Below are 23,437 nucleotides of genomic sequence, written 5' to 3'. Positions count from 1 at the left end.
GCAGCCCTTCATTACACTCATCAGCACAGCCTATGGTGGGGGCCTGGCCCTGTTGCATCCCTGTGACACACAATGTGAAGGCCCTTGCCCGCTGCCTGCCCAGTTCCACCACTCTCGCCTCAGCCCTGCTTTTGGATAGGGCTTTATGCAGTGGTCGGCCCAAGTGGCCATGGTCAGAGCTGGAGTGGGACACACCTGGAGCGGGACACACCTGGAGCTTGGGGGGGGGCCTGTGCAAAGCTCTGGGTTGATCCCATGTTGGGTTTGACCCCTTCCAGGGAGGGGCAGCTCGGTTCTGGGTCTGAGCTTGGCTGATGCCCATCTGGATTTTGCAGGCAGGTTGAGAGCCTGTCCCATTCGGGGGTGGGGGCTCACTGAGCTTTCTCCAGGTTACAGGAACAGGTGGTTCTAAGGGCTGGTGTGCAAAATTGATCCCCGCTCTCCAACTGGTGGACAGATCCTGACCCTCTACCCATAGGAGGGCCATGTGTGCGGACAGAGCCCGCTCCGACACACAGGCTCTGGGCATCTGCAAAGCCCTTTGAAGCTTACGGTCTTATCTAAAGGCCACAGGATCGTTCCCACTCACTTCAACGGGCTCTGGAGTGGGTGGTTGGCCTGACTCTGCATGGTGCTGAGTTCGGCTCCCACTGGTTGCAGTGGGGGTTAAAGGAGCCCTTCCCATCAGCAGATACTCAGCTCCTGGAGGTTAGACTCTTGACACTAGCCCACCAGGACAGGTTTTTGAAGATCTTTCCTCAGGACTGAGAGGAATGGATTCATTTTATGCAAGCCAATCCTCAGCACAGGGCTATTAAGATGAGCCAGCCCCACTCTAAAGAAAGCAGCAGCCATAAAAGCAGAGGGAGATGGTATTCCTCAGCCTCCCACCTACCCCAGGACAACTCCAAGTCATCCAGAGCAGGGTCATTTCTAGAGGAGCTGCCACCTTAACAGAGTCCCCCTAACCACACCTGGCCTTGTTCCATCTCCGTGCATCAGCTCTCAGCACTGCTCTGGGAAGGGCCATCTGTGGTTAACTCCTGCTGCAGAGCAAGCACCAACGCCCTCCCACTTGCTTTGAGCTACAAGGTCATGCCGTGCTGGGAGACACCGATACAGGCCCTACCAAAAATAGATCCTTGGAACCCGGAACACTGTCTGCACCCTGTTCGGTCTTCTGATTTGGGCTGCCCAGAATCCTCTCCAATTCTGGAGGGCGTAGCAAGGGGGGACCCAAGACATAACCCCCAGTGGCCCTGCTGCTTCTTGCTAGCTTGTGTCACACAAGGAGGAGGGTGGGAATTCGGGAGATTAGACCACAAGCTGGATCCTGGTGCTGAGGAGCCCTGGATATTGCTGGGAAGGGGTGAGGAAATGCCACTCACCCAGCAACTGGCAGGAAGTTAAGCCCAGCAGAGCAGCAGGCTGCCCAGGGGAAAGACGCATTTCTGCTGCACTTGTGACCAACCCAACCAAGAAGGGAGCGAGCGGGTGGGTGCAGGGTGGGGTGGGGAAGGAAGTGGGCAGCATGAGGATTAAATGTTTCTATGGGTAATGAGACCATCTGATTATACGTTCTCCTACTTCACACCCAGGTCAAGCACTGGCAGAGAGGAGCTGGAAAGAGACTTCCCTGTAACGGAATAGCCTGCCCCCAGGGGCTCCTTCCCCTTCCTCAGACACTGGCCACCATTGGAGCAGACAGACCCCTGGGCTCTTGGCGTGCCTGAGGAATAAACACACTCAGCCCTGCAATAGCCTCACACTTCACAGCTTGCTCTGAGCAACTCCGCCAGGGCTTCTCAGTGGCCGTTTGCAGCAGCTCATCACTCAGGGTACGTTGGTCCTGCAATCTCAGGATGCGACTGCAGCTCCTTCGGCCTGCTCGACACTGAACATTTAGGCTGACACAGCTACAGAGTGTGAGAAGTCCAATCCCTGGGCCCCGTAACTTTGCCAACCTCACCCGCCCTGTAGAAGCAGCTTCCAGTGACCCAGCTACTGTTGCTTGGGGAGGCGGAGTTCCTAGAGCGATGGAAAACCCATTTCTGGCCCTGTAGCCTGCATCTACACGCCAGGTGCGATAGCATCATAGCTCAGGTGCTGAGCAGTGCCAACAGTGCAGACATGGCCTTACTCTGGCTAGCTCTGGCCCCAGAGCAGAGAAGCTGCGGCAGTGTGGGTCATGAACCCATGCCTGCCCTGCTCTGGGACCTGAGCACGTCTACTGGACCTGCAGTTACCTCCTAGGATTTCAGCATCGCTGATGTGTATCATCCCTCCCAGACTCTGTCATGCAGAAGGGGCACTTCTTTTGCCTGGGAAACAAATGGCAGACATGGGTCAAATCTCAAACCCACGTAGGAAGTTTGGGGGATGCAGAACCAGCCAGGGGAGAGGGCCCCAAAGGGCTCAGTGGGTGTGGAGGGTAGCCTCAGTCCAGGTGATGACCATCCTGGGGGCCTTCCCCCAAGGAGCAGCAGATACCAGGCAGGGACTTTGCCATAATTCTTTTATTTCAATGTGGGAAGTTTTTACACTGGTACAAATCTATTTTCAGGCTAGAACTCTGACTTGGACTGAACCCCTCCTCTATATACACATACATGATGCTTTCAGGGGGCTATAAATTAAGGCTGCACTGCCATACGTACAAGAGGGAGGTGGGTCCAACGAGGGTGACAAGAGGCAGCTGAGTGACGCGCACACACAGGAATGCACGTCCACAGGACCAAGAGCACTGGAGGATTAGATAGTGCTGTTGCCACAGGGAACTAAGGGCAGTGGACGGCTGAGATCCAAGAAGCCAGCTACCAGAGGCCGGCTTTCCTTTCGGGACTGCAGCACATGCCTGCCTGCCTGCCTGGTGGTGGTGGTGGTGGGGGGGGGGGGGGGGGGAGAGAAACAGGGAGGTGAGGCCAGTCCAGTCACATGCCCACAGACACTCATGCTTGTTTGAGGCTGGACGTAGCAGAAAATGCTTTTTACGTGTCTTCCCTCAGGCCTTACTGGCCCCGCTGTGCCGTCAGCTGACTGTTGCCAGGGAGGGCTTATAAGGCAGAATGTGGGGTGGGGGAAGCGTGTAGCTTCATTTGTCCCTTTAGTCCCCTCCTACAACTTCCCCACATGCTTGCTTGTGATGCTCTGGAAGTTTGTGCAGCTGGGGTGCTGGGCTCCGGCTTGGTCTCTGGAGATCCTCCCCAGTTGAGCGCTGTGGCCACCTCCACCGCCTCTCCCCTGGAACAAGCACCCCCGCTGGATCAGACACCCTGGAACCCATGGCAGCTGCCAAGTCTCTCCAGCTCCCCTCCCCAGGTCACTGTCTCCATGCACGCCAGTGGGGCTGGTGCTCAGAGGACGACCCTTCGGTCTGGGGGCTCTCCCCGGCCAACCCGCTGGTGTCTCACTTCCAGGTGCTTGTTCTGGACTCGCTCGAAGTGCTGCAGCAGCTCCAGGTAGTCGATGTTGGTGGTGGTCGCTTTCTTGAAGCCCAGGGTTGTCTTAGTGCTGTCCCTGGGGAGAGGAAGCAGAGAGAGAGAGAGAGAGAGAGAGAGATGAGAGGGCATGGTGTGTGCCAAGCACCCAGTCTGTTACCACCCCCACACAGACACCACATACTGAAGCTCCCTGCCCCAGGGGCCAGACACTTGTGCTTTCCACTACAAAACACGCCCCCCTCAGACTGGGTGGCAGGGAGACGCCTGGGCAACGACTGTGGAAGAGCCTACAGCTAGGAGCAGGCCAAGGGCTGCTAAGCAGCTGAGAAGGGGTCAGGGAGGAGGAAACTGGGTATCACGGCAGTGATGCTGCTGTCCATCCCCTACGTTTCTAGTGAACCAGCCAAGTGCACGGGGTAAGTGAAGACCCTGGTGAACCGATCTATCACCACGGATCAGAGCGCCCAGCGTGATGCTGGGCCAAGCTAACTGGCCCAAGCAGCAAGAGGCTTGGAGTAGAGGGGTGGTGCGAATCTCTCCTGAAAGCTGGAGAGCACTGCCCCCACTACTGACAGCACCCCGTGCTATGAGCCACTCCCGCTCTCAGCAGAGCTAGGCCCCAGGAGGCTGGCTGGCGTTCTGGACTCCAGAAACTGCACTGCTCACTGTCCAGAGACTGGGAGGAGCTGGAGCGCCCTGTGGAGTAATGCTCAGTACCTGCACCTGCTGGTGTTGCCATCCTCAGGGGGTAGACGTGCCGGGCGTTTCCCGGGGACAGTGTGCTCCAGGCTTGTCCTCTGCTCTATGCCTGCCAGGAGGAGCCTGGTGGGGAGTGACAAGCCTGGTGGGGAGTTCAGTGCCCTGGCACCTCACTGCCTGAGAGCTGGGTTCACCTGGCAACAGGAGCCTCCATGGGATACAAACAGCGGGGCCTGGCTGGGTCTGTATCAGAGGGATCCCAAACTGGAACCAGGGATGCCCTCCAGGCCAGGCAGGAGGAGTTTGGCAGAGCCCAGCTGGAGCACAGGAGGCAGCTGCAGAGGCCTGGTCTGGCCCTAGCACTGGTCTCAAATTGAAGGTGGGGCTGACACCAGCAGCATTAGACAGAGCTGCTGCCCTGCGTGTCCGGTTACTCAGGAGCCATTCGCGGCATGTGACGTGCCCTCCCAGGGCAGGGGGCCTAGCAAGCTGTGGGCACCAGGCTGGTTTTCAATCCCAGGGTTATGTGGGGACACAGTGCAAAGCCCCAGCTCCGCCACACACTGCGAGGCATTTCCTGTTTGGGAGGCTGTGCCCCAGCGGAGCAGACAGTGCGGCAGGCAGCTGCTCAGCAGGTCAGCGCCCTGGGACAACAGCGCAGGCCAGCCCGCCTGAGCGGGAAGGTCACACCAGGTTAAGGTGCTGCAGCCAGACGCCGAGGAAGCACGCAGGCTTCATTGCTGCGCAGCGCCAGGGAAGTTCCTGCCCCAGTGGAACCAAGGACCAGAGCACCCAGCCGGGCTGTGGCCTCATGTCCTTCCAAAGCTAGCCCCACACCCCCACCAAGGCCACTGCCCTACAACCCTGCTGGCTGCCCCCCAAGCCCATCTGGCTCTTCACTCCTGTCCGACTGCACCTCCCCTTCCTCTCCAGCAGGGCCGGCCAAACCCTGACTTGGACGGTGCATGCACCAGCCCCCCTCTGCCACATGTGCCCATCCCCCTGGCCCCACAGAGCATGCTGCCCTCGCCCGTGTGCCCCACCCTGCTGATCAGCACAATGAGACAGGCTCTCGCCCCACCCCAGCTCCCATCATTTCCCAGAAGGGGGGGGAGGAAGGGGGAGGGACGGCCCAGTCCGATGTTATCCCCCACGCCCAGTGCCTGGCCCAGCTGCAGCTGACATCACAACAAAGGGGGCCAATAGTGTCAGGGTTCCTGGGGGAAGCTCAACCCCAGCCCCTCCCAACTCCCCGCGGGGCTGGGGTAGGTGAGGGTACAAGAAGAGGAGACAAACGTACATGCAGGAACATGTGGCTTGGAGCCAGACACGCTGCCTGGGAAGGGGGATCCGGGCAGGCTGGGACTTGGGCCCTATGGCTCAGATGGACCCCAGCTGCAGCCCATGACGCAGAGCAGGAGAGATGGGACTGTCCTGTGGGAAGAGCACGCGAGCAGCGAGTCTGTCTGGGACAGAGCCAGGAGGGTGGGACAGTCTGCCCAGGGCTGGGAGTGCTGATGGACCCGGGACCTGTCCCTGAGCAGGAGAAAACGAGTTGCTGGAGGGGGAAGTGGTCTGAGGCTCCAAGCAGCTCTGCCGGGTTGGAGCCATGGGCTGAACTCAGCGGCCACCACCCTCCCCTGCTGGGGGAGAGATCCTGCCCTAGTGCTCGGTGGGAGCACATGAACTCTCCCCTGGGGTTCTCGCGGGCACTGATCTAAGGGCGCACAGATCCAAGCTAGCGTGGGATGGCTCAAGGGGACTCCGGACAAAGAGGGTCAAAGCACTTGATCTCCTGCCGCCAGCGCCCACAAAAGCCACGTGTGCTCTGCTAAAACCAGTGGCAGGCTGGGTGGTTCAGCGGCAGCACTGGAAATAGAGCCTGGAGCCTTGACCGTCAGCCAGCAGCTCTAACCACAGGCCAAGCTGCCTTGCTGTGAGGGCAGCCAAGCAGTGACTGCAGCAGTACATGGCAACGCTCACCAGATGATCCCGGGTGGGAGACCCCAGTTCTCAGGTACAAATCCCAGGACATGCCAGGAGGAATCATAGAATCATAGAATATCAGGGTTGGAAGGGACCCCAGAAGGTCATCTAGTCCAACCCCCTGCTCGAAGCAGGACCAATTCCCAGTTAAATCATCCCAGCCAGGGCTTTGTCAAGCCTAACCTTAAAAACCTCTAAGGAAGGAGATTCTACCACCTCCCTAGGTAACGCATTCCAGTGTTTCACCACCCTCTTAGTGAAAAAGTTTTTCCTAATATCCAATCTAAACCTCCCCCATTGCAACTTGAGACCATTACTCCTCGTTCTGTCATCTGCTACCATTGAGAACAGTCTAGAGCCATCCTCTTTGGAACCCCCTTTCAGGTAGTTGAAAGCAGCTATCAAATCCCCCCTCATTCTTCTCTTCTGCAGACTAAACAATCCCAGCTCCCTCAGCCTCTCCTCATAAGTCATGTGCTCTAGACCCCTAATCATTTTTGTTGCCCTTCGCTGGACTCTCTCCAATTTATCCACATCCTTCTTGTAGTGTGGGGCCCAAAACTGGACACAGTACTCCAGATGAGGCCTCACCAGTGTCGAATAGAGGGGAACGATCACGTCCCTCGATCTGCTCGCTATGCCCCTACTTATACATCCCAAAATGCCATTGGCCTTCTTGGCAACAAGGGCACACTGTTGACTCATATCCAGCTTCTCGTCCACTGTCACCCCTAGGTCCTTTTCTGCAGAACTGCTGCCTAGCCATTCGGTCCCTAGTCTGTAGCGGTGCATTGGATTCTTCCATCCTAAGTGCAGGACCCTGCACTTATCCTTATTGAACCTCATCAGATTTCTTTTGGCCCAATCCTCCAATTTGTCTAGGTCCTTCTGTATCCTATCCCTCCCCTCCAGCGTATCTACCACTCCTCCCAGTTTAGTATCATCCGCAAATTTGCTGAGAGTGCAATCCACACCATCCTCCAGATCATTTATGAAGATATTGAACAAAACCGGCCCCAGGACCGACCCCTGGGGCACACCACTTGACACCGCCTGCCAACTAGACATGGAGCCATTGATCACTACCCGTTGAGCCCGACAATCTAGCCAGCTTTCTACCCACCTTATAGTGCATTCATCTAGCCCATACTTCCTTAACTTGCTGACAAGAATACTGTGGGAGACCGTGTCAAAAGCTTTGCTAAAGTCAAGAAACAATACATCCACTGCTTTCCCTTCATCCACAGAACCAGTAATCTCATCATAAAAGGCGATTAGATTAGTCAGGCATGACCTTCCCTTGGTGAACCCATGCTGACTGTTCCTGATCACTTTCCTCTCATGTAAGTGCTTCAGGATTGATTCTTTGAGGACCTGCTCCATGATTTTTCCAGGGACTGAGGTGAGGCTGACTGGCCTGTAGTTCCCAGGATCCTCCTTCTTCCCTTTTTTAAAGATTGGCACTACATTAGCCTTTTTCCAGTCATCCGGGACTTCCCCCGTTCGCCACGAGTTTTCAAAGATAATGGCCAAGGGCTCTGCAATCACAGCCGCCAATTCCTTCAGCACTCTCGGATGCAACTCGTCCGGCCCCATGGACTTGTGCACGTCCAGCTTTTCTAAATAGTCCCTAACCACCTCTATCTCCACAGAGGGCTGGCCATCTCTTCCCCATTCTGTGATGCCCAGCGCAGCAGTCTGGGAGCTGACCTTGTTAGTGAAAACAGAGGCAAAAAAAGCATTGAGTACATTAGCTTTTTCCACATCCTCTGTCACTAGGTTGCCTCCCTCATTCAGTAAGGGGCCCACACTTTCCTTGGCTTTCTTCTTGTTGCCAACATACCTGAAGAAACCCTTCTTGTTACTCTTGACATCTCTTGCTAGCTGCAGCTCCAGGTGCGATTTGGCCCTCCTGATATCTTTCCTACATGCCCGAGCAATATTTTTATACTCTTCCCTGGTCATATGTCCAACCTTCCACTTCTTGTAAGCTTCTTTTTTATGTTTAAGATCCGCTAGGATTTCACCATTAAGCCAAGCTGGTCGCCTGCCATGTTTACTATTCTTTCGACTCATCGGGATGGTTTGTCCCTGTAACCTCAACAGGGATTCCTTGAAATACAGCCAGCTCTCCTGGACTCCCTTCCCCTTCAGGGAGACCAAGCCCTGTGCATTTCAACTGCCAATAAGCTGCGTGGATCACGAAGGAGCCGACTTAGCAGCATCTGCTTTGCAATTCTGAGGCCCTGGCTACACCCAAATTCCTTGGGTTAGTGGAGCCAGTGCAAAAGGCGCTGGGCACATGCTGGTTCTGGTTTAATGGGGTTTTATTTCAACCCAGTTCTAAGCAATTTACGCCAAACAGAAATAAGAGCCTCCCCCCACCCATGGGCTTGGACTGGTCTGACTGAGGGCAGGTGTCCACTTCCGATGCTGCAGTGGCGTGGCTACCCCCGTCGCGCTTCAGGGAAGAAGCTACCACACCAGCAGGAGAACTCCTCCCGCCTCCCTCGCAAGTGGCGGTAGCTATGTCAGTGGGGAAGCTCTCCTGCCAATACAGCGCTGTCTACACTGGGGGTTAGACTGGGGTACCTGGTGGCTTTTTCACACCCCGGAGCAACAGTTATACCGATGTACGTTTATAGTGTAGACCAGCCCTAAAGCTTGTTTAGATTCACACCTGAAGTTAAACCAGGGCGACGCTGCAGGGAGACCAGCCCCGAGTGCTGGCTCCACGGCTGTATGTACTGCTGGACGAAGGAGGGCCAGGGATCGCGCGTTGGCAATATGGCACTGTGCGTCAAGGCTGGCAGAGTGAGCTCCCTCAGGCTTAAACTGATTTACGGGGATGGCGAGTGTGGTGCTTGGGAAAGGGAGGGACCCAAAAGCACAAACAGGCGCTGAGTGACCTGCCTCAGTGCAAGACACGAGAAGTGATTCTTCCACTCTACTCTGCACTGATGAGGCCTCAGCTGGAGCATCGTGTCCAGTTCTGGGCGCCACCTTTCAGGAAAGATGGGGACAAACTGGAGAAAGTCCAGAGAAGAGCAACAAAAATGATTAAAGGTCTAGAAAGCAGCTATGAGGGAAGACTGAAAAAATTAAGTTTGTTTAGTCTGGAGAAGAGAAGACAGAGGGGACCTGGTAACAGTTTTCAAGTACATGAAAGATTGTTACAAGAAGGAGGGAAAAGAATTGTTCTTCTTAACCTCTGAGGACAGGACAAGAAGCAATGGGCTTAAATTGCAGCAAGGGCGGTTTAGGCTGGACATTAGGAAAACTTCCTAATGGTCAGGGTGGTTAAGCACTGGAATAAATTGCCTAGGGAGGTTGTGGAATCTCCATCATTGGGGATTTTTAAGAGCAGGTTAGACAAACACCTGTCAGCAATGGTCTTCTAGATAATACTCAGTCCTGCCAGGAGTGCAGGGGACGGGACTAGATGATCTCTAGAGGTCCCTTCCAGTCCTATGATTCTACCGATGCCCCTCAATCCAGACCTGCAGCCCCCTGAGTAATTCCAACCTGAGAGCACCCCTCCTACAGCTCCGCCAATACCCTAAACACAGACCTGACCCCCGCTATGCCACTTAGTCCCCCCCGAGCTCTTCTGATGCCCCTCCATCCAGACAGGCACCCCCTGCTATTCCACTCCTAGTCCCCCATTCCCCAAGCTCTGCCAAAGTCCCTCCACACTTGTGCTATGGTAAGGCCCCACTGTGCTGGGTGCGGTACAGACAGACAGTCCTGCTCTGAAGAACTTGCCATCCAAGTGTAAGAGCACAGATGAGAGGAGGATAATGCACGCGCACACGGCTTTCCAGCCCGCGTCTCCTCCCACACAGCTCCGCCAAGGCTCCTCATGCTGTGCACCAGCCCTGCTCTTCCAGGAGGGGAAAAGCACAAGGCACTCAAACGCAAGCGTTTAATCCTTTCCCACAGCAGTACGGGAACCCCGCCTCCCGGCTCCTGCTGGCTGAGTTCTGCCTCTGGCTGCACTGCTTAGGAAGCTGTACTTGGCCAGATAATAAAGAGCATTTGCCTCCTCGAGATTAATTGGAATTAGGAGCAAACCTGAGACACGGTCTGCGGGCCGGGTGCATGTGTGTCTGAGGTAGGGCTTCCCACCCTCCGCCGTGCTGAGACACTGCCAGGAGGAGGGGTTTCCCCTGGCCTGGATATTTTGGGGAGGAAGGACAATCTGCAGAGCTTGACATTTGGGAAATCAACAACCCCCACCTACACACACAAGGTGATTCACGGAGGAGGGGCAGAAAGAGACAGGGCCTGTTTGTTTAGCTTTGAGGAGCTTAGAAGGGGAAGAAAAAACAACCCCACGCTGAAGGATTAACCCTTCAGTCACTCACTACATGCCGCAGAGAATATCTCCGAAATGCTTAGACAGACTGCGCTCAATGGCCCAGTTTCTCCTGCTGAATCAGATGCTGCTTGAGTTCCTGTTTCCAGCTGATGGCTGGGGCATCTCCACTCAGCTTTCGGGACCTGCTCCATGGCTGGGAAGACAGAACCGCTGGGCGAGGAGGTTGCAAGCAGCGAGGGGCCAGTTTGCTGGGAGGTCAGCACTGACTGGGGTCCCCCGGGAGGGGGCGGGAACAGACACTACTATTCTGCTTAGCAAGCGACTAACGCTCCCTTCAGAGTCAGGCATGCTGAGCCAAGTGACTGACCTAGGCTCTGCTCTGCCTGCCAGTGCCATGCAGTTCTTGGGGAAGCTCCTGCCATGGCTTTCGTCTCACAGGGTCCCTAGGGCCCCGTCTGATTCTCCCTCCTGGCCTCCTTGTTCCAAGGAAGCCATGCTGGCCAGCTGAAGGCGAGCGTGCCTGTCCAAGGTCCCGTCTACACTGGGCTGGGACAGTGGTGGGAAACATGTGGCCAAGCTGATCCGGCACCTGGTGCTTGGGCTGTCAGAGCAGGCAGGGCTCATGGGCCGAAGCCATGTGATTACTGGGTGCCTATCACATCCACAACATACTATTTATTTTCTCTAAAGCCATAGATCTACTTGGTTTGGCTGGCTCTGCTCCCACTCCAGTGTGGATGCGACGTAACAGAGCAGGCTGCCAAGACCACGCGCTGAGAAGTAACACTTCCTGATCCCCCAACCCCACACTGCTCCACTGAACTCAGGGGATGAGGTTCTGCTAAGCCCTTTGCTCCACTGAGATCACTAGCGAAGTGTGGGGCAACAGGCCCCTGCTACTCCCTTGGTAGGTACAGTATCCCCACAAGCCCAGTCCCACTGGCCAAGTATGTGTCCACCTTGGTTAGTGCCATGGGGCAGGACCGTAAAACAAATGCTTTGAGGTTGGGGGAGTTCCTTGTCCCTGGCTTTCCACCTGCACTGCTCAGAGGCTGAGGGGAAGAGCGCAAGGCAAAGAGAGACGTGTTCCTACCTGGAGGACAGAGGAGCACGGCTAGGGTCACAGGCAAAGCGCCCAGCAGAGTACAGCCCCACAATGCCAGCTGGTCACCTCCAGCACACTGCACTGGGCTGCCGCTGGCATTTACTTGTGGGCAAGCGTCCGTGAAGCCGAAGTGCAAAGAGCACTAGCCTGAGACAAGTGTCATCTGGGCAGGCACCGAGTACTGCCGGTAGATGCCAACGGGAACGCCGCACCCCTGCAGCACCATCACTGCTGCTCCAGTCCTGTGAAGGGATGGCCAGGGGGACTGGAGAACTCAGGGCACCTGCAACGAGCCTTTTGCCACGAGGTTTGGCCTCTGATCCTAGTGACCAAAGTGCATTACCAGCTCCTTGGAGGCTCATGTAAGAAGAATTGATGGCCTCAGTCTTGTTCATAGGGGATAGGTGGCCACTTCCATCACTGCTGGCCCCTCAGCAGACAGGCCGAGACGAGGAATGGGGCACAGAATCCCCCCCAGCAGCGAGACCCTCCATGGGAGGAAGGACATGCTGGAGGCCGGGATACATTTGTTCGGGATGGCCAGTTGTGCTGCAGTTTGGAGATGTAAAGCCTACAGGGAGTGACAACACCCAGCTTCCTTTCACATGGACGATGGCACTTGCAAACCTGGCCCCCCAGAGCAGGATGGCCAGCATGCTAAGCCACCAGGCTGTGGCTGTTTTAAATGCTGCAAAAAGTCTGTTTCAGGCACGGTTCTGGCTTGCTCTCTCTGGATTTGGGTGTTTCTCTGACGAAGACTGCCACATGGTAGTTGAAACCTCAGGAACCACGAGAGTCAGCATGGCCTAACAGGTAGGACACTAGATTGGCAGTCCTGGGTTCTAATTTGAGATGTGCCATTGGCCTGCTGGGTGAGCTAGTGAGAGGCACACCTCGGTGCCCGAGTTTCCCCCCACCCGCACACACACTTTGTCTTGTCTATTCAGACTGTAAAGCTGTGGGGGCAGGAATGGCCTCTCACTTTGTGTCTAGTGCAATGGATGTATAACCGTAACAGACTAGAAGAACGGACGTGCAACTCTCCTGTGCCGACCCCCACTCTTGGATTAAGAGATTAACCCAAGGCTCAGTGATGGGGGTCAGACTGGGGAACCCAGGGAAATTCACATCCAGGGATAAATGCAACAGTCTTCTCTGCAGAGAAATGTTTAAGAAGAGATCTGATCCGTACAAGGAGTGCAGACAAAGGAGATGGGCCACCTTGATGGGGATGGAAAACCCGCTAGGCATCTCTGCCCAGCCAGTGGGTCGACAACTTTCCCGGCTTGCTTCTGCCCCAGCTGGCTTCCCCCAAGGAGGGGCAGCTTGGTCTGTTATGAAAGCGGGCTTCAATGTTTAATGGAATGTAGGTCACAGTTAATCAGATGCTCAGTCCGTCTGGCAGCTCTGATTGCTCCAAAAGCCCGGTAGTCAGGGGCGAAGGGAGGAAACCCCTCCCCCTGAACATACACACAAATATAACTGCTCACACTCGAAAAAACAGAGGCTGAGAACAGAGGCCAATGCTCCTGAGCGCACAGGCTGGGGAGCGTGATGCAGCCTGCCTAGGGACTAGTTAAAAGGCAAGGATCTGCTTCCTGCACATCTTGGAACTTTGTCCCCATGGCTTTGCAGAGGAGGGATAAGCCTTTCATGTCTCCAGGAGGGATGTGCTGCCACTGAGGAGCACCCCTCCCACCTCATTAGCCTGGACTTTGAAAGAGCTACTTCCCCACCAAGTGGGGCCGCCCAGCTGAACGGAGATGGGGTGGGCTGACCTGGGCCAGGGTGAAGATGTCCCTAGGAGCCTTGCCCTCCACAGCCAAGAGATGCCTCATCACTGCCAAGAGAAGAGGAGAGCCACATACACTGGGACATTTTATGCCTGGTACCGGTTTATGGTAGCGAAGAATTAACAGCACTGGCTGGAGACCCTGGCATGCCACACCCTCCCTCTCCTAGGAGGCCTTGCCTGACTGGCCACCCTCAGCCCTAGCTGCATTCTGCTCCAGAGATTTCATACCATGATGGACAGATGTCCAGCAAGGATCAGAACCTGGCCATCCTGAAGAGCGAAGCAGTAAGGCAAGCCCTGATCTCTGGCTCCAAGCTGGAGGGCACCAGCCACTAGATCACTGGGTCAGCACCCCCTTGCTGAGCCTTGTGCCCAGCTGGAGAGATACACACTCCGGTTGGAGAGCTCGCTGCCTGCAGCAGGATGCAGAGCTGGCTCGGTATACATTAGATGGGCTTCCCGGGCTGGGCACTGCTAAGGTTCCTGGCCCAGTCTGCACAGCTGATGTCTAGGTCCCTGCCCCCTAAGCAGCATCCCAGCCAGTCCGTAGAGTTAAAGCCAGAAGGGGCCCATTATAATCATGTAGCCCGAGCTCCTGCGTAACCAGAATCAGGTGCACCGAGGGGCTGTGGTGCCCAGCGGCATAGGGGCCAAGAGCAGCAGATACATCCCGGGCAGGTGACTGTTGGCGAGACAGCAAAGAAGAGGCAGAGCAGGCAAGGGCGATCAATGGCTCTCAAAGGCCAGAGTAGCCCAGGCCTAGCAGCCCATCAGACTCGCAGGGCTGCTAGCGAGGTGTGTGCACTGCAGTGGCCGGCTAGTTCAGCTGCAGGCGGGAAAAGGACTGAAGCAGCTCTCAGCGTAGGAGGCTGAGTGCGAGACGCACTGGCTCCCCACGACGCCCGGTGCTGGCGCACACCAGGCAAGCCTGGGGCAGGCAGCCCCAGGGTAGGCTCCTAGGGGCTGTTTCTAACAAGCTGGGGCAGCTGATGGGAGATCCGCCAGTCTCCATTCAGTGTAAATCTTCTCCAGGGCTCTGCTTGTTTCCATGGAGACCCTGCAAGTGAAATTTTCCATCCCGGATGCCAAATGCCTGTGGATGAGGCACAGCCCTCCAAGGGTTACCAAATATAGACAAAAGCTGAGCGAGTGCTCCACAGCGCAGGGCAAGGAGCGCGCGCAGGAGGAAGCCTCAGGCCTGACACCCAGCTCCGCGGGCAGGTGCCTCAGAGCAAGGCCCTGCTGCTGCTCGCACAGAGAAGGGGTCCGGCCTGGCCTGCCAAACGGCTCATAGGCCTTAATGCTCCAGAGCCCTGCACGTATATGCTCTGCAGGCTGCTCTGCAGCCCTCGACTGCTGCAGAAGGCAGAGGTGCCCTGGCACCTCAGTGATGTTACCGGAGGGTGAGAGTCGCAGCCACTGCTCTGCTACGAACCCCTGCCCATGTCTCTCTCCAACTACGACTGCAGAGGTGGCATCTTGAGCCCATGAAGTCCCAGCATGCATTGCTCCATCTTGATGCAAGCAGCCAAGTCTCAGGCCCTTCGATCCCGACAGGTCATGGCTTTGTAATAAAGATAAGGGCAGCCACGCTAAATACAATTAGCTGTGTCCCGTGCATAGGTCACCACTCCACAACGGAGCACAGTTCACTCCCCCCCCCCGATGTCACTATTCTTCCTCATCAGGATTGCCCTTCGACCTCCCCGCACCCTACACCCTACACTTGCGAGGGCCCAAGCCCATGCTGCATCACTGAAGGAGTGGAGGCGGCTCAGCACCTGCAGGACTGGGCCTTCATAAGGGACACCGCCAAGCCAGGCGCATATCATATTGGGAGTTCTAGGGTTAGGACCAACATGGGCTGTGCCCGTTCCCTGAGGATACCGCATACATGGCTGGCAGGAACGCAAGAGGACAGCATGTGCTCCCAGTGCCTCTAGTGCTTCAGGCACTGTAGGTCAGGGCAGTCTCTGCAGGGGGCTGGAGTCCCAGCCTCCCTGTGACGGTATCAGGGCCGCACTGAAAGGGGAAGGAGTTACTCCCCCAGCTGGTGTCACTCACGTGGTCTGCAGGAGCTCGGGGTTGGGCACGCACTGCAGACGGTGGGAGAGGAGCTGGAAGGCACTGCTCTGAGGCAGAAGCATCAGCAGCCCGTAGAGAGCCTTGATCAAGTAGGGGTTATTCTTCACATCCAGCAGCTGCAGACGCAGATCTGTGGCCAGAATAGACAGGCAATCAATGGAGGTGAAAACAATCAGTCCATCTGGCAGCCAGATCCCCCCACCAAACCCTCTGCATGGGTTCAGAGAGAGATCCGGGTCGTTCTTTACAAACCACCCCAAACTTTTCCCAGCTGGCCCAGGAAAGCACCTCCTGGGTGCCATGCACTCATCTGCTTTCAGAGGGCCTGGCAAGCACAACCCCGCAAGGTCCCATTATTCTCTACCCCAAAGACTGCTTTCAACACCCAGGGGTGATGGGCGGGAGTCCCCTTCCAACACCCCTAATGCCACGGCAACTTCGGTCAGAGGCTTTGTGCGCTACCCACCCTCCCCCACTGCTAAGCATCTGTGCTTCCAGAAGCAGTACACCTGATCTGAGTCAGGAAGACATGCTCCTTTCTAGGTCACTGGGCTGGCACAATGGCACCCCTCTAATCCACTGCTTTTGTCCCTGACCTGCAGGCCTGCCACCTTCCCCAGCTCCTGCTGCAGTGTCTCTGCATGGATGTGATGGCATTTCTCAGGCACAGCCTGAATTTGGATTCCTGCACCAACTGCAGAAGGAGTCCTGCCACAGCCCTGCCAATGAACCCAGGCCAAGGATGGGGGTCTGCAGCTCACAGACCCCTCTCCTTTTTGCTTTGGGAAGCAAAATCTACCAGAGTCAGTTGATTGGATGGTTTCCCTTTGCCATTTCCTTTCTAGGCCACCCCTGGCTGCACATCCCTTCACCACCTTGCCAACAGGTTGCTCACAAAATATCCAGTTTAAGATGTAGTTCTACATTGCAAAGCAGCTCTTTTCTATTCCACAGATTTACTCCTTGCTGTATTCAGTCAGAATCACAGAATATCAGGGTTGGAAGGGACCTCAGGAGGTATCTAGTCCAACCCCCTGCTCAAAGCAGGACCAATCCCCAACTAAATCATCCCAGCCAGGCCTTTGTCAAGCCGGGCCTTAAAAACCTCTAAGGATGGAGATTCCACCCCCTCCCTAGGTAACCCATTCCCGTGCTTCACCACCCTCCTAGTGAATAGTGTTTCCTAATATCCAACCTAGACCTCCCCCACTGCAACTTGAGACCATTGCTTCTTGTTGTCAGTCATCTGCCACCACTGAGAACAGCCTAGCTCCTTCCTCTTTGGAACCCCCCTTCAGGTAGTCGAAGGCTGCTATCAAATCCTCCCTCACTCTTCTCTTCTGCAGACTAAATAACCCCAGTTCCCTCAGCCGCTCCTCATAAGTCATGTGCTCCAGCCCCCTAATCATTTGCGTTGCTCTCTACTGGACTCTCTAATTTGTTCACATCACTTCTGTAGTGGAGGGACCAAAACTGAATGCAATACTCCAGGCGTGGCCTCACCTGAAAGGAAGCATGCCGAGGAGAAAACTGGAGGCAGCGAAAGAGGCAGAAAAAACCCAAGAGGCTGCCCACAGGAGAGCTATGGAGGCAAGGAAAAAAGAACTGGAGGAAAAGGAAAAAGAGAGGAATCATGCACTGGAGATGGAGAAGATAAAGGCTCAGCAGAATATACCAACAAACCCTAGCAATCCTTCTCCAGGTACCGCTTCACATCCCAGGAAGTTCCCCACCTACAAGGCAGGCGATGATACCGGGGCCTTCTTAGAAAACTTTGAAAGGGCCTGCCTTGGGTACAGCATCTCTACAGACCAATACATGGTAGAGCTGAGGCTGCAGCTCAGTGGACCCTTAGCTGAGGTGGCGGCTGAAATGCCTAAGGAATACATGAACCAGTATGAACTGTTTAAAACCCAGGCGAGAGTCAGAATGGGGCTAACACCCGAGCATTCCCGTCGGTGGTTCAGAGCCCTAAGGTGGAAACCAGACGTGTCATTTACCCGACATGCCTACCGCATTGTGAAACATTGGGATTCCTGGATATCAGAAGCAAGTGTTAAATCTCCAGAAGAGTTGCCCTTCCTAATGCAAATGGAACAGCTCTTACAGGGTATTCCTGAGGAAATAGAAAGATACATCCTAGATGGGAAGCCCACAACTGTAATCGAGGCAGGGGAGATTGGAGCCAAATGGGTGGAGGTGGCAGAAAAGAAAAAAACTAGTAGCAGTTGGGGCGAATATCAGAAGGGGCAAAATGGAACAAAACGGGTGGAGGGAGGAGAGAGGAACAATCCTGGTCGCAGTTGGAGCGGAGACCAGAAGGGACAACCTTAGACCACACCCTACTACCGGGGGCAGCCCAAGGCCCCAACTACACCCCCAAGGAACAGTCCAGACACCTTATCGTCCCGCCACACCGTTCTCCAGCAACCCACCTCGCCCCAGTGACCCGTCAGCTGGACGATGTTTTAAATGTAATGAGCCAGGGCATGTAAAGGCCAACTGCCCCAAGAACCCCAACAGATTACAGTTCATTGCACTGGAATCACACCAGAGGTCTTCAGGCCCAGATGCCTCCCAGATACCCTCGGAGCGGAGGGAAACTGAGTGTGGGCAGGAAGAAGGTCACCGCGTGGAGGGACACCGGAGCACAAGTGAGGGCTATCCATGCTTCCTTAGCGGACCCCAATTTAATCGACCCAGAGATCCAAGTGATGATTCAACCCTTCAAGTCAAACTCTTTTGACTTGCCTACAGCCAAGTTGCTGGTTTAGTACAAGGGCTGGTCAGGAACGTGGACTTTTGCAGTCTATGATGATTATCCCATCCCCATGCTGTTGGGGGAAGACTTGGCCAATCATGTGAAGCTAGCCAAGCGGGTGGGAATGGTCACCCGCAGCCAGGCTAAACAAGCCGTCACGCCTAGCTCTGTTCTGGAGACTTCTACCAGGACCCGGTCAGAGGTGATGGACCCGGACCCCAGGCCAACGTCAGCAACAGCAGTAGTGGATCCAGTCCCAGAGACCCAGACAGAGCCAGTCCCAGAACTGGAACCAGCGGAACAACCAGCACCAGACCCATTGCCAGCACTGAATCCAGTACTTGCAACCCCAACACCAGAGGGCCCCACCGAACCTGCACCAGCAGATAACCCTACATAAGAGACTCAGCCGGAGCCTGAACCCCAACATAGTGCACCAGCAGAGAGCGGTTCACAGTCAACAGAAACAGCGCTATCATCTGCATCGCTTCCAGAGGGACCAAGCCTAGGTCCACAATCCAATGAGGAACTGATGTCTTCAGCATCAAGGGAACAGTTCCAGATCGAACAGGAAGCAGACGAAAGCCTCCAGAGAGCTTGGACGGCGGCATGGAGCAACCCACCGCCTCTCAGCTCTTCTAATCGATCCAGGTTTGTTGTAGAAAGAGGACTTTTATACAAGGAAACTCTTTCTGATGGACACCAGGAAGACTGGGATCCTCAGAGACAGTTGGTAGTTCCAACTAAGTACCGGGTCAAGCTCTTGAGCTTAGCCCACGATCATCCTAGTGGCCATGCTGGGGTGAACAGGACCAAAGACCGTTTGGGGGGGTCATTCCACTGGGAGGGAATGGGCAAGGATGTTTCTACCTATGTCCAGTCTTGTGAGGAATGCCAAAGAATGGGAAAACCCCAAGACCAGGTCAAAGCCCCTCTCCAGCCACTCCCCACCACTGAGGTTCCATTTCAGCGAGTAGCTGTGGATATTCTGAGTCCTTTTCCGAAAAAGACACCCAAAGGAAAGCAGTACATACGAACTTTCATGGATTTTGCCATCCGATGGCCGGAAGCAGGAGCACAGGTGACAGGAAGGTAAGCTTGCAGCCATGTATGAGGCACCAGACTAAGGGCTTGTCTATCCTTCAGATATGCTGTGAATTTAAAGGTGCAATAGCTGTTCCAGAATAACTGCATGTGTAGAGAAGCTCTACGCACTTAGCTTGACTCTCAGATTCCAGCCCAGATTGCAGCTCCAGCACTTAGGGAAAGCCATCCTTCTTATACACTGGGCACGTCTGATTTGATCGGGAGGCAGCGAGACACCCCAGACACGGTACTGCATGATGCCATTTGCCGTAGCGCTTTTCTGAATAGCACGGCACCCTGGATTTCCCAGAGCGGGTGCTGAAGAGGAACAGCACGCACACGTGTCGAAATCAAGCAACCCCTGCAGGGATTACAACTGCCACCACCTGCATTAGAAAAAATTGAGTGCAGAAATCCTGCAGAGGGCTAGGTGGCTTGTGCCATCAACACAGATTCTTTTGGAATGGAAGAAACACCTCCAGGCCTACCCCAAAGCCTCGCCAGCTGTGAACATGGCACAGCCCTTCCTAGTTACTGCATAGCACAAGCTACAAGACACAGACAGAACAGCGGCGGAGTGAAGAAGAAACCAGCACTTCGATTCTTCAACAACAACAAGAATGTGAGCAGCATTTCTGAGTGCCACGCTGTGCTGCAGCGACTCAAGAGCCCGAGTACCAACCTCTGGGCAGAGTCCTGGGCTGTGGCCACAGCCCCGCTGGCGGGGAGTTCTAGCCTTAGATTTCACCAGCCACTTGTCACGTTCATACTCCTCGGGCACGATAACTGTCCCAACAGGGAGCCACAGACAGCCCCTCGGGCACTCCGATCTGTCCTGCCACTAGGCAAGCCTGCCTTTGCCATAGATGGCCCCTTACACCAGGATCACAGCAATATTCAGGTTACTCCCAGGTCTAAAGGACCAGCCACTTACCCCAGCTCAATTGCACCTTAGATTTCACACAAAGACAACACTGTAGCCAGTCCTATAACAAACTCTCTAAAGATGTACTAACTAAGAAACAGAAAGAAGAGTTATTGACAAGGTTAAAGCAGGCTACCATATACACCAATGAGTTCCAATCTTAAGTTTCAAAATGAAACAGATGCTTCTATACTAAGGAAATGCTACCTGTCCTTTAGGGATGACCCAGACTAAGCACGGGGGATCTTTTGCTTATGCCTGGTAATCCTTGCACCCCCGGAGTCCAAGCAGCATAAAGATACCTTTCCTCCTTGACAGGGGTTTTTATTCCCTTCCCCCTTTCTGCTCAGAACTGCAAACTCAACTGATGACTCATGCAAGTGAATTCCTCCCATCTTCACGGGCTGGGGAAAGTAAACAACAGTCTTTTGCCCTCTTTAAGATTCCACACTAGTCCCCCTGGTGTCGCTGGGCAGGAGCTAACACCTTCTGCTGGAGACCAGCACGCCACACTCGTTAGTGGCTCTCCCCCGTCTGGTGAGCTACAGTCACAGACGCTTACAATGCACACGCATTACCTTGCAGTATGGGATACGGATGCTAGAAGTGAGATTAACGCAGGCAGCAATTTACAATCATTCCATAAACACTAAAACATACTTAGAATTCCAGCACCTATTTCAACAACACTAACACACAAGCGAGCCAGATCGGTCACAGCTCTGTATTTGTCATTGTTCAGATGAGACATGGGGACCTGGGCATGAGCCAGCACCTGCCCTGCCAGCATCACAATGAACACCACCCATGTCCAATGCTGATTGGTTTTCCTGTCACTAACCTTTTTCTGACCTACAGATCTAGCTACAGGCAGGAAGAGAGTTGGATCTGAAGAGCAATCCTTACTCATGAGCGTGAATGCGAGTTGGAGACCTGCTGCCCACTGTATTTCTTGCACGTCACTCCCTGCAGTATATCTATGCTAGTCGTAGTCCTGGCTCCCCTGCTGAACTGGCTAAATCACTGCCCTTCCAGGCCCCTGCTTCCCCATTGGTAAAATGATGAGGACACAGACCCACCTTTGTAAAGTGCTTTGAGATCTCTGCATGGGAAGCCCTTCCAATCATCTCTCCCCACCCACCTACTCTGTTAATGAGCCTCCCTCCTGAAAGGGGTCAGAGCTATGGCACTAACATTTCTGTGTCTGCCTCATGGAAATGGACTCTCCCTGCCCAGCCCTGCCAGCTCTCCGCAGTGCTCATGTGCAGGCTCTCAGAGCTCTTGGAAAACTGCTCTTGGAGAGAGACCCAAGGGAGGGAGGGCTGGAGAGTCCCTCCCCTCCCAGCCCAGGGCCAGGCATTTCCCACCTGATGTTAGCTGGTTCCCCAGCAGTACATCTGAGCTGACATCTCAGGGGCAGGCAGCCACCTGGTGACCCCAGAGCTCAGGCAACATCAGCAAGGCTCACTGTAGCGGGAGGGCTTACAGAAGTGCATGTACTTTCCACCTTTAATTTAACCCATTCCCATCTCAATTACTCTGCCCAGTTACCAGAGAACCAACCAAGACCACCTCTTCCCCCTCCTCACTCTATGCCAGCCCTGCAGTCCTGGGCTTGTAGCATTTCAGGAATTTCCATGGTAACAGGCTGGGATGCTGCAAGATTTCAGAACAAAGACCGTGAGAGACAGGGATAAAGGAGGAGATGGACCCAGGGGCTCCGGCAGGAGATCATCTTGAAGGCCACCCAACACTGGGACAGGTATGTTGGCAATAAGAAGAAAGCCAAGGAAAGTGTGGGCCCCTTACTGAATGAGGTAGGCAACCTAGTGACAGAGGATGTGGAAAAAGCTAACGTACTCAATGCTTTTTTTGCCTCTGTCTTCACGAACAAGGTCAGCTCCCAGACTACTGCACTGGGCAGCACAGCATGGGGAGGAGGTGGCCAGCCCTCTGTGAAGGAAGAAGTGGTTCGGGACTATTTAGAAAAACTGGACATGCACAAGTCCATGGGGCTAGATGCTCTGCATCCGAGAGTGCTAAAGGAACTGGCGGATGTGATTGCAGAGCCATTGGCCATTATTTCTGAAAACTCGTGGCGATCGGGGAAGTCCCGGAACACTGGAAAAAGGCTAATGTAGTGCCAATCTTTAAAAAAGGGAAGAAGGAGGATCCTGGGAACTACAGGCCTGTCAGCCTCACCTCAGTCCCCGGAAAAATCATGGAGCATGTCCTCAAGGAATCAGTTCTGAAGCACTTAGACGAGAGGAAAGGGATCAGGAACAGTCAGCATGGATTCACCAAGGGAAAGTCATGCCTGACTAATCTAATTGCCTTCTATGAAGGGAGGTGTATTCAGCTGTGACGCCCGACCCTGGCTGTTCAATGGAGCTGGTAAAAGAGCATCCATGTCCCAAGAACACCAAACTCTCCTGTGGAGAGCCAGCAACTTCGCCTCATTTGCACCCTCTCATCATGCAGCACCACGAGCCAACAGTCGCACTAGGGACGTGAAATGGAGCTTAAAGTTTGACTCCATTCGCTGCTCAAGGAGAGAAGTGGGCAGGAGAACAAGCTCAAAGCAATCACTACCCACAGAACAGGGCAGCCAACCCGGTGCCAGCTGTGATGAGGTGGTCGGGGGGACCTCAGCCCAGCTCATTTTAAGGCACTCTCCTAGTGCACGACAGCTCCGTGCAATGAATCTGCACGCACTGCTTGAGAGAGAAGCAGATGCACTGTGCTACCAACCCTTGTAAGGTGCAGCCCGAGATGCTAGGGACTGGGTCAAGCTAGGCCCTTTGGGACAGGTTTCCTTCTCTCCCATCTCACATCACAAGCATAGCTACATCAGGCAGTCCTGCCTCTCGGCTCTGAGCACCTAAGGAAAGTGCCTGTCACAAGTCACATGTTCCTCACTCTGCAGATCCTGCTGACCTGTCCCACTGATCTAGGCGGAACTGGACCAATGGCACAGGCAGCTGAAATCAGAGGGCCGCTCATGCTGCTGCACGGCTTGAGCGATGGAGCGGAGCAGCGGGGTACGAGTCAGCCGGGGTAAGCATTCCAAGCGAGTGCGCCAAAAGCAGGGAAGGCCCATGGCTGGGGGCTCCCACTCACCCCGGACGGATGAGCATGCCCTGGTCAAGTTGCCGTCTGCAGTTGCTGTGTGAAGTGTCACAAGATTTAACATGGTCAAGAGCCTGTCTCCTACATGGCACTGGGATCATGTGA

General features: G+C 54.8%; 1 protein-coding gene across 3 annotated transcripts in view; it reads right to left on the bottom strand.

Moving 5' to 3' along the window:
* Positions 1 to 2,890: 2,890 nt before the first annotated feature.
* VAC14 (VAC14 component of PIKFYVE complex) overlaps positions 2,891 to 23,437 on the bottom strand; it is a 198,139-nt gene continuing 177,592 nt past the window's right edge. For 2 of the 3 annotated variants that reach the window (XM_074968345.1, XM_074968346.1), the window contains 2 exons: positions 15,411 to 15,561; positions 2,891 to 3,516 (listed from right to left, as the gene is read on the bottom strand). In XM_074968345.1, the coding sequence (XP_074824446.1) occupies positions 3,354 to 3,516; positions 15,411 to 15,561 (314 nt within the window). In that variant the 3' untranslated portion in view covers positions 2,891 to 3,353. The remainder of the gene's footprint in view (positions 3,517 to 15,410; positions 15,562 to 23,437) is intronic. The other variant, XM_074968347.1, reaches the window with a different exon arrangement.

Source organism: Natator depressus, chromosome 12 (genome assembly GCF_965152275.1).
Source record: "Natator depressus isolate rNatDep1 chromosome 12, rNatDep2.hap1, whole genome shotgun sequence".
NCBI classification, from domain to species: Eukaryota; Metazoa; Chordata; order Testudines; family Cheloniidae; genus Natator; species Natator depressus.
Note: the sequence above shows the minus strand (reverse complement) of the source record. Positions and strands in the feature narration are given on the sequence as shown.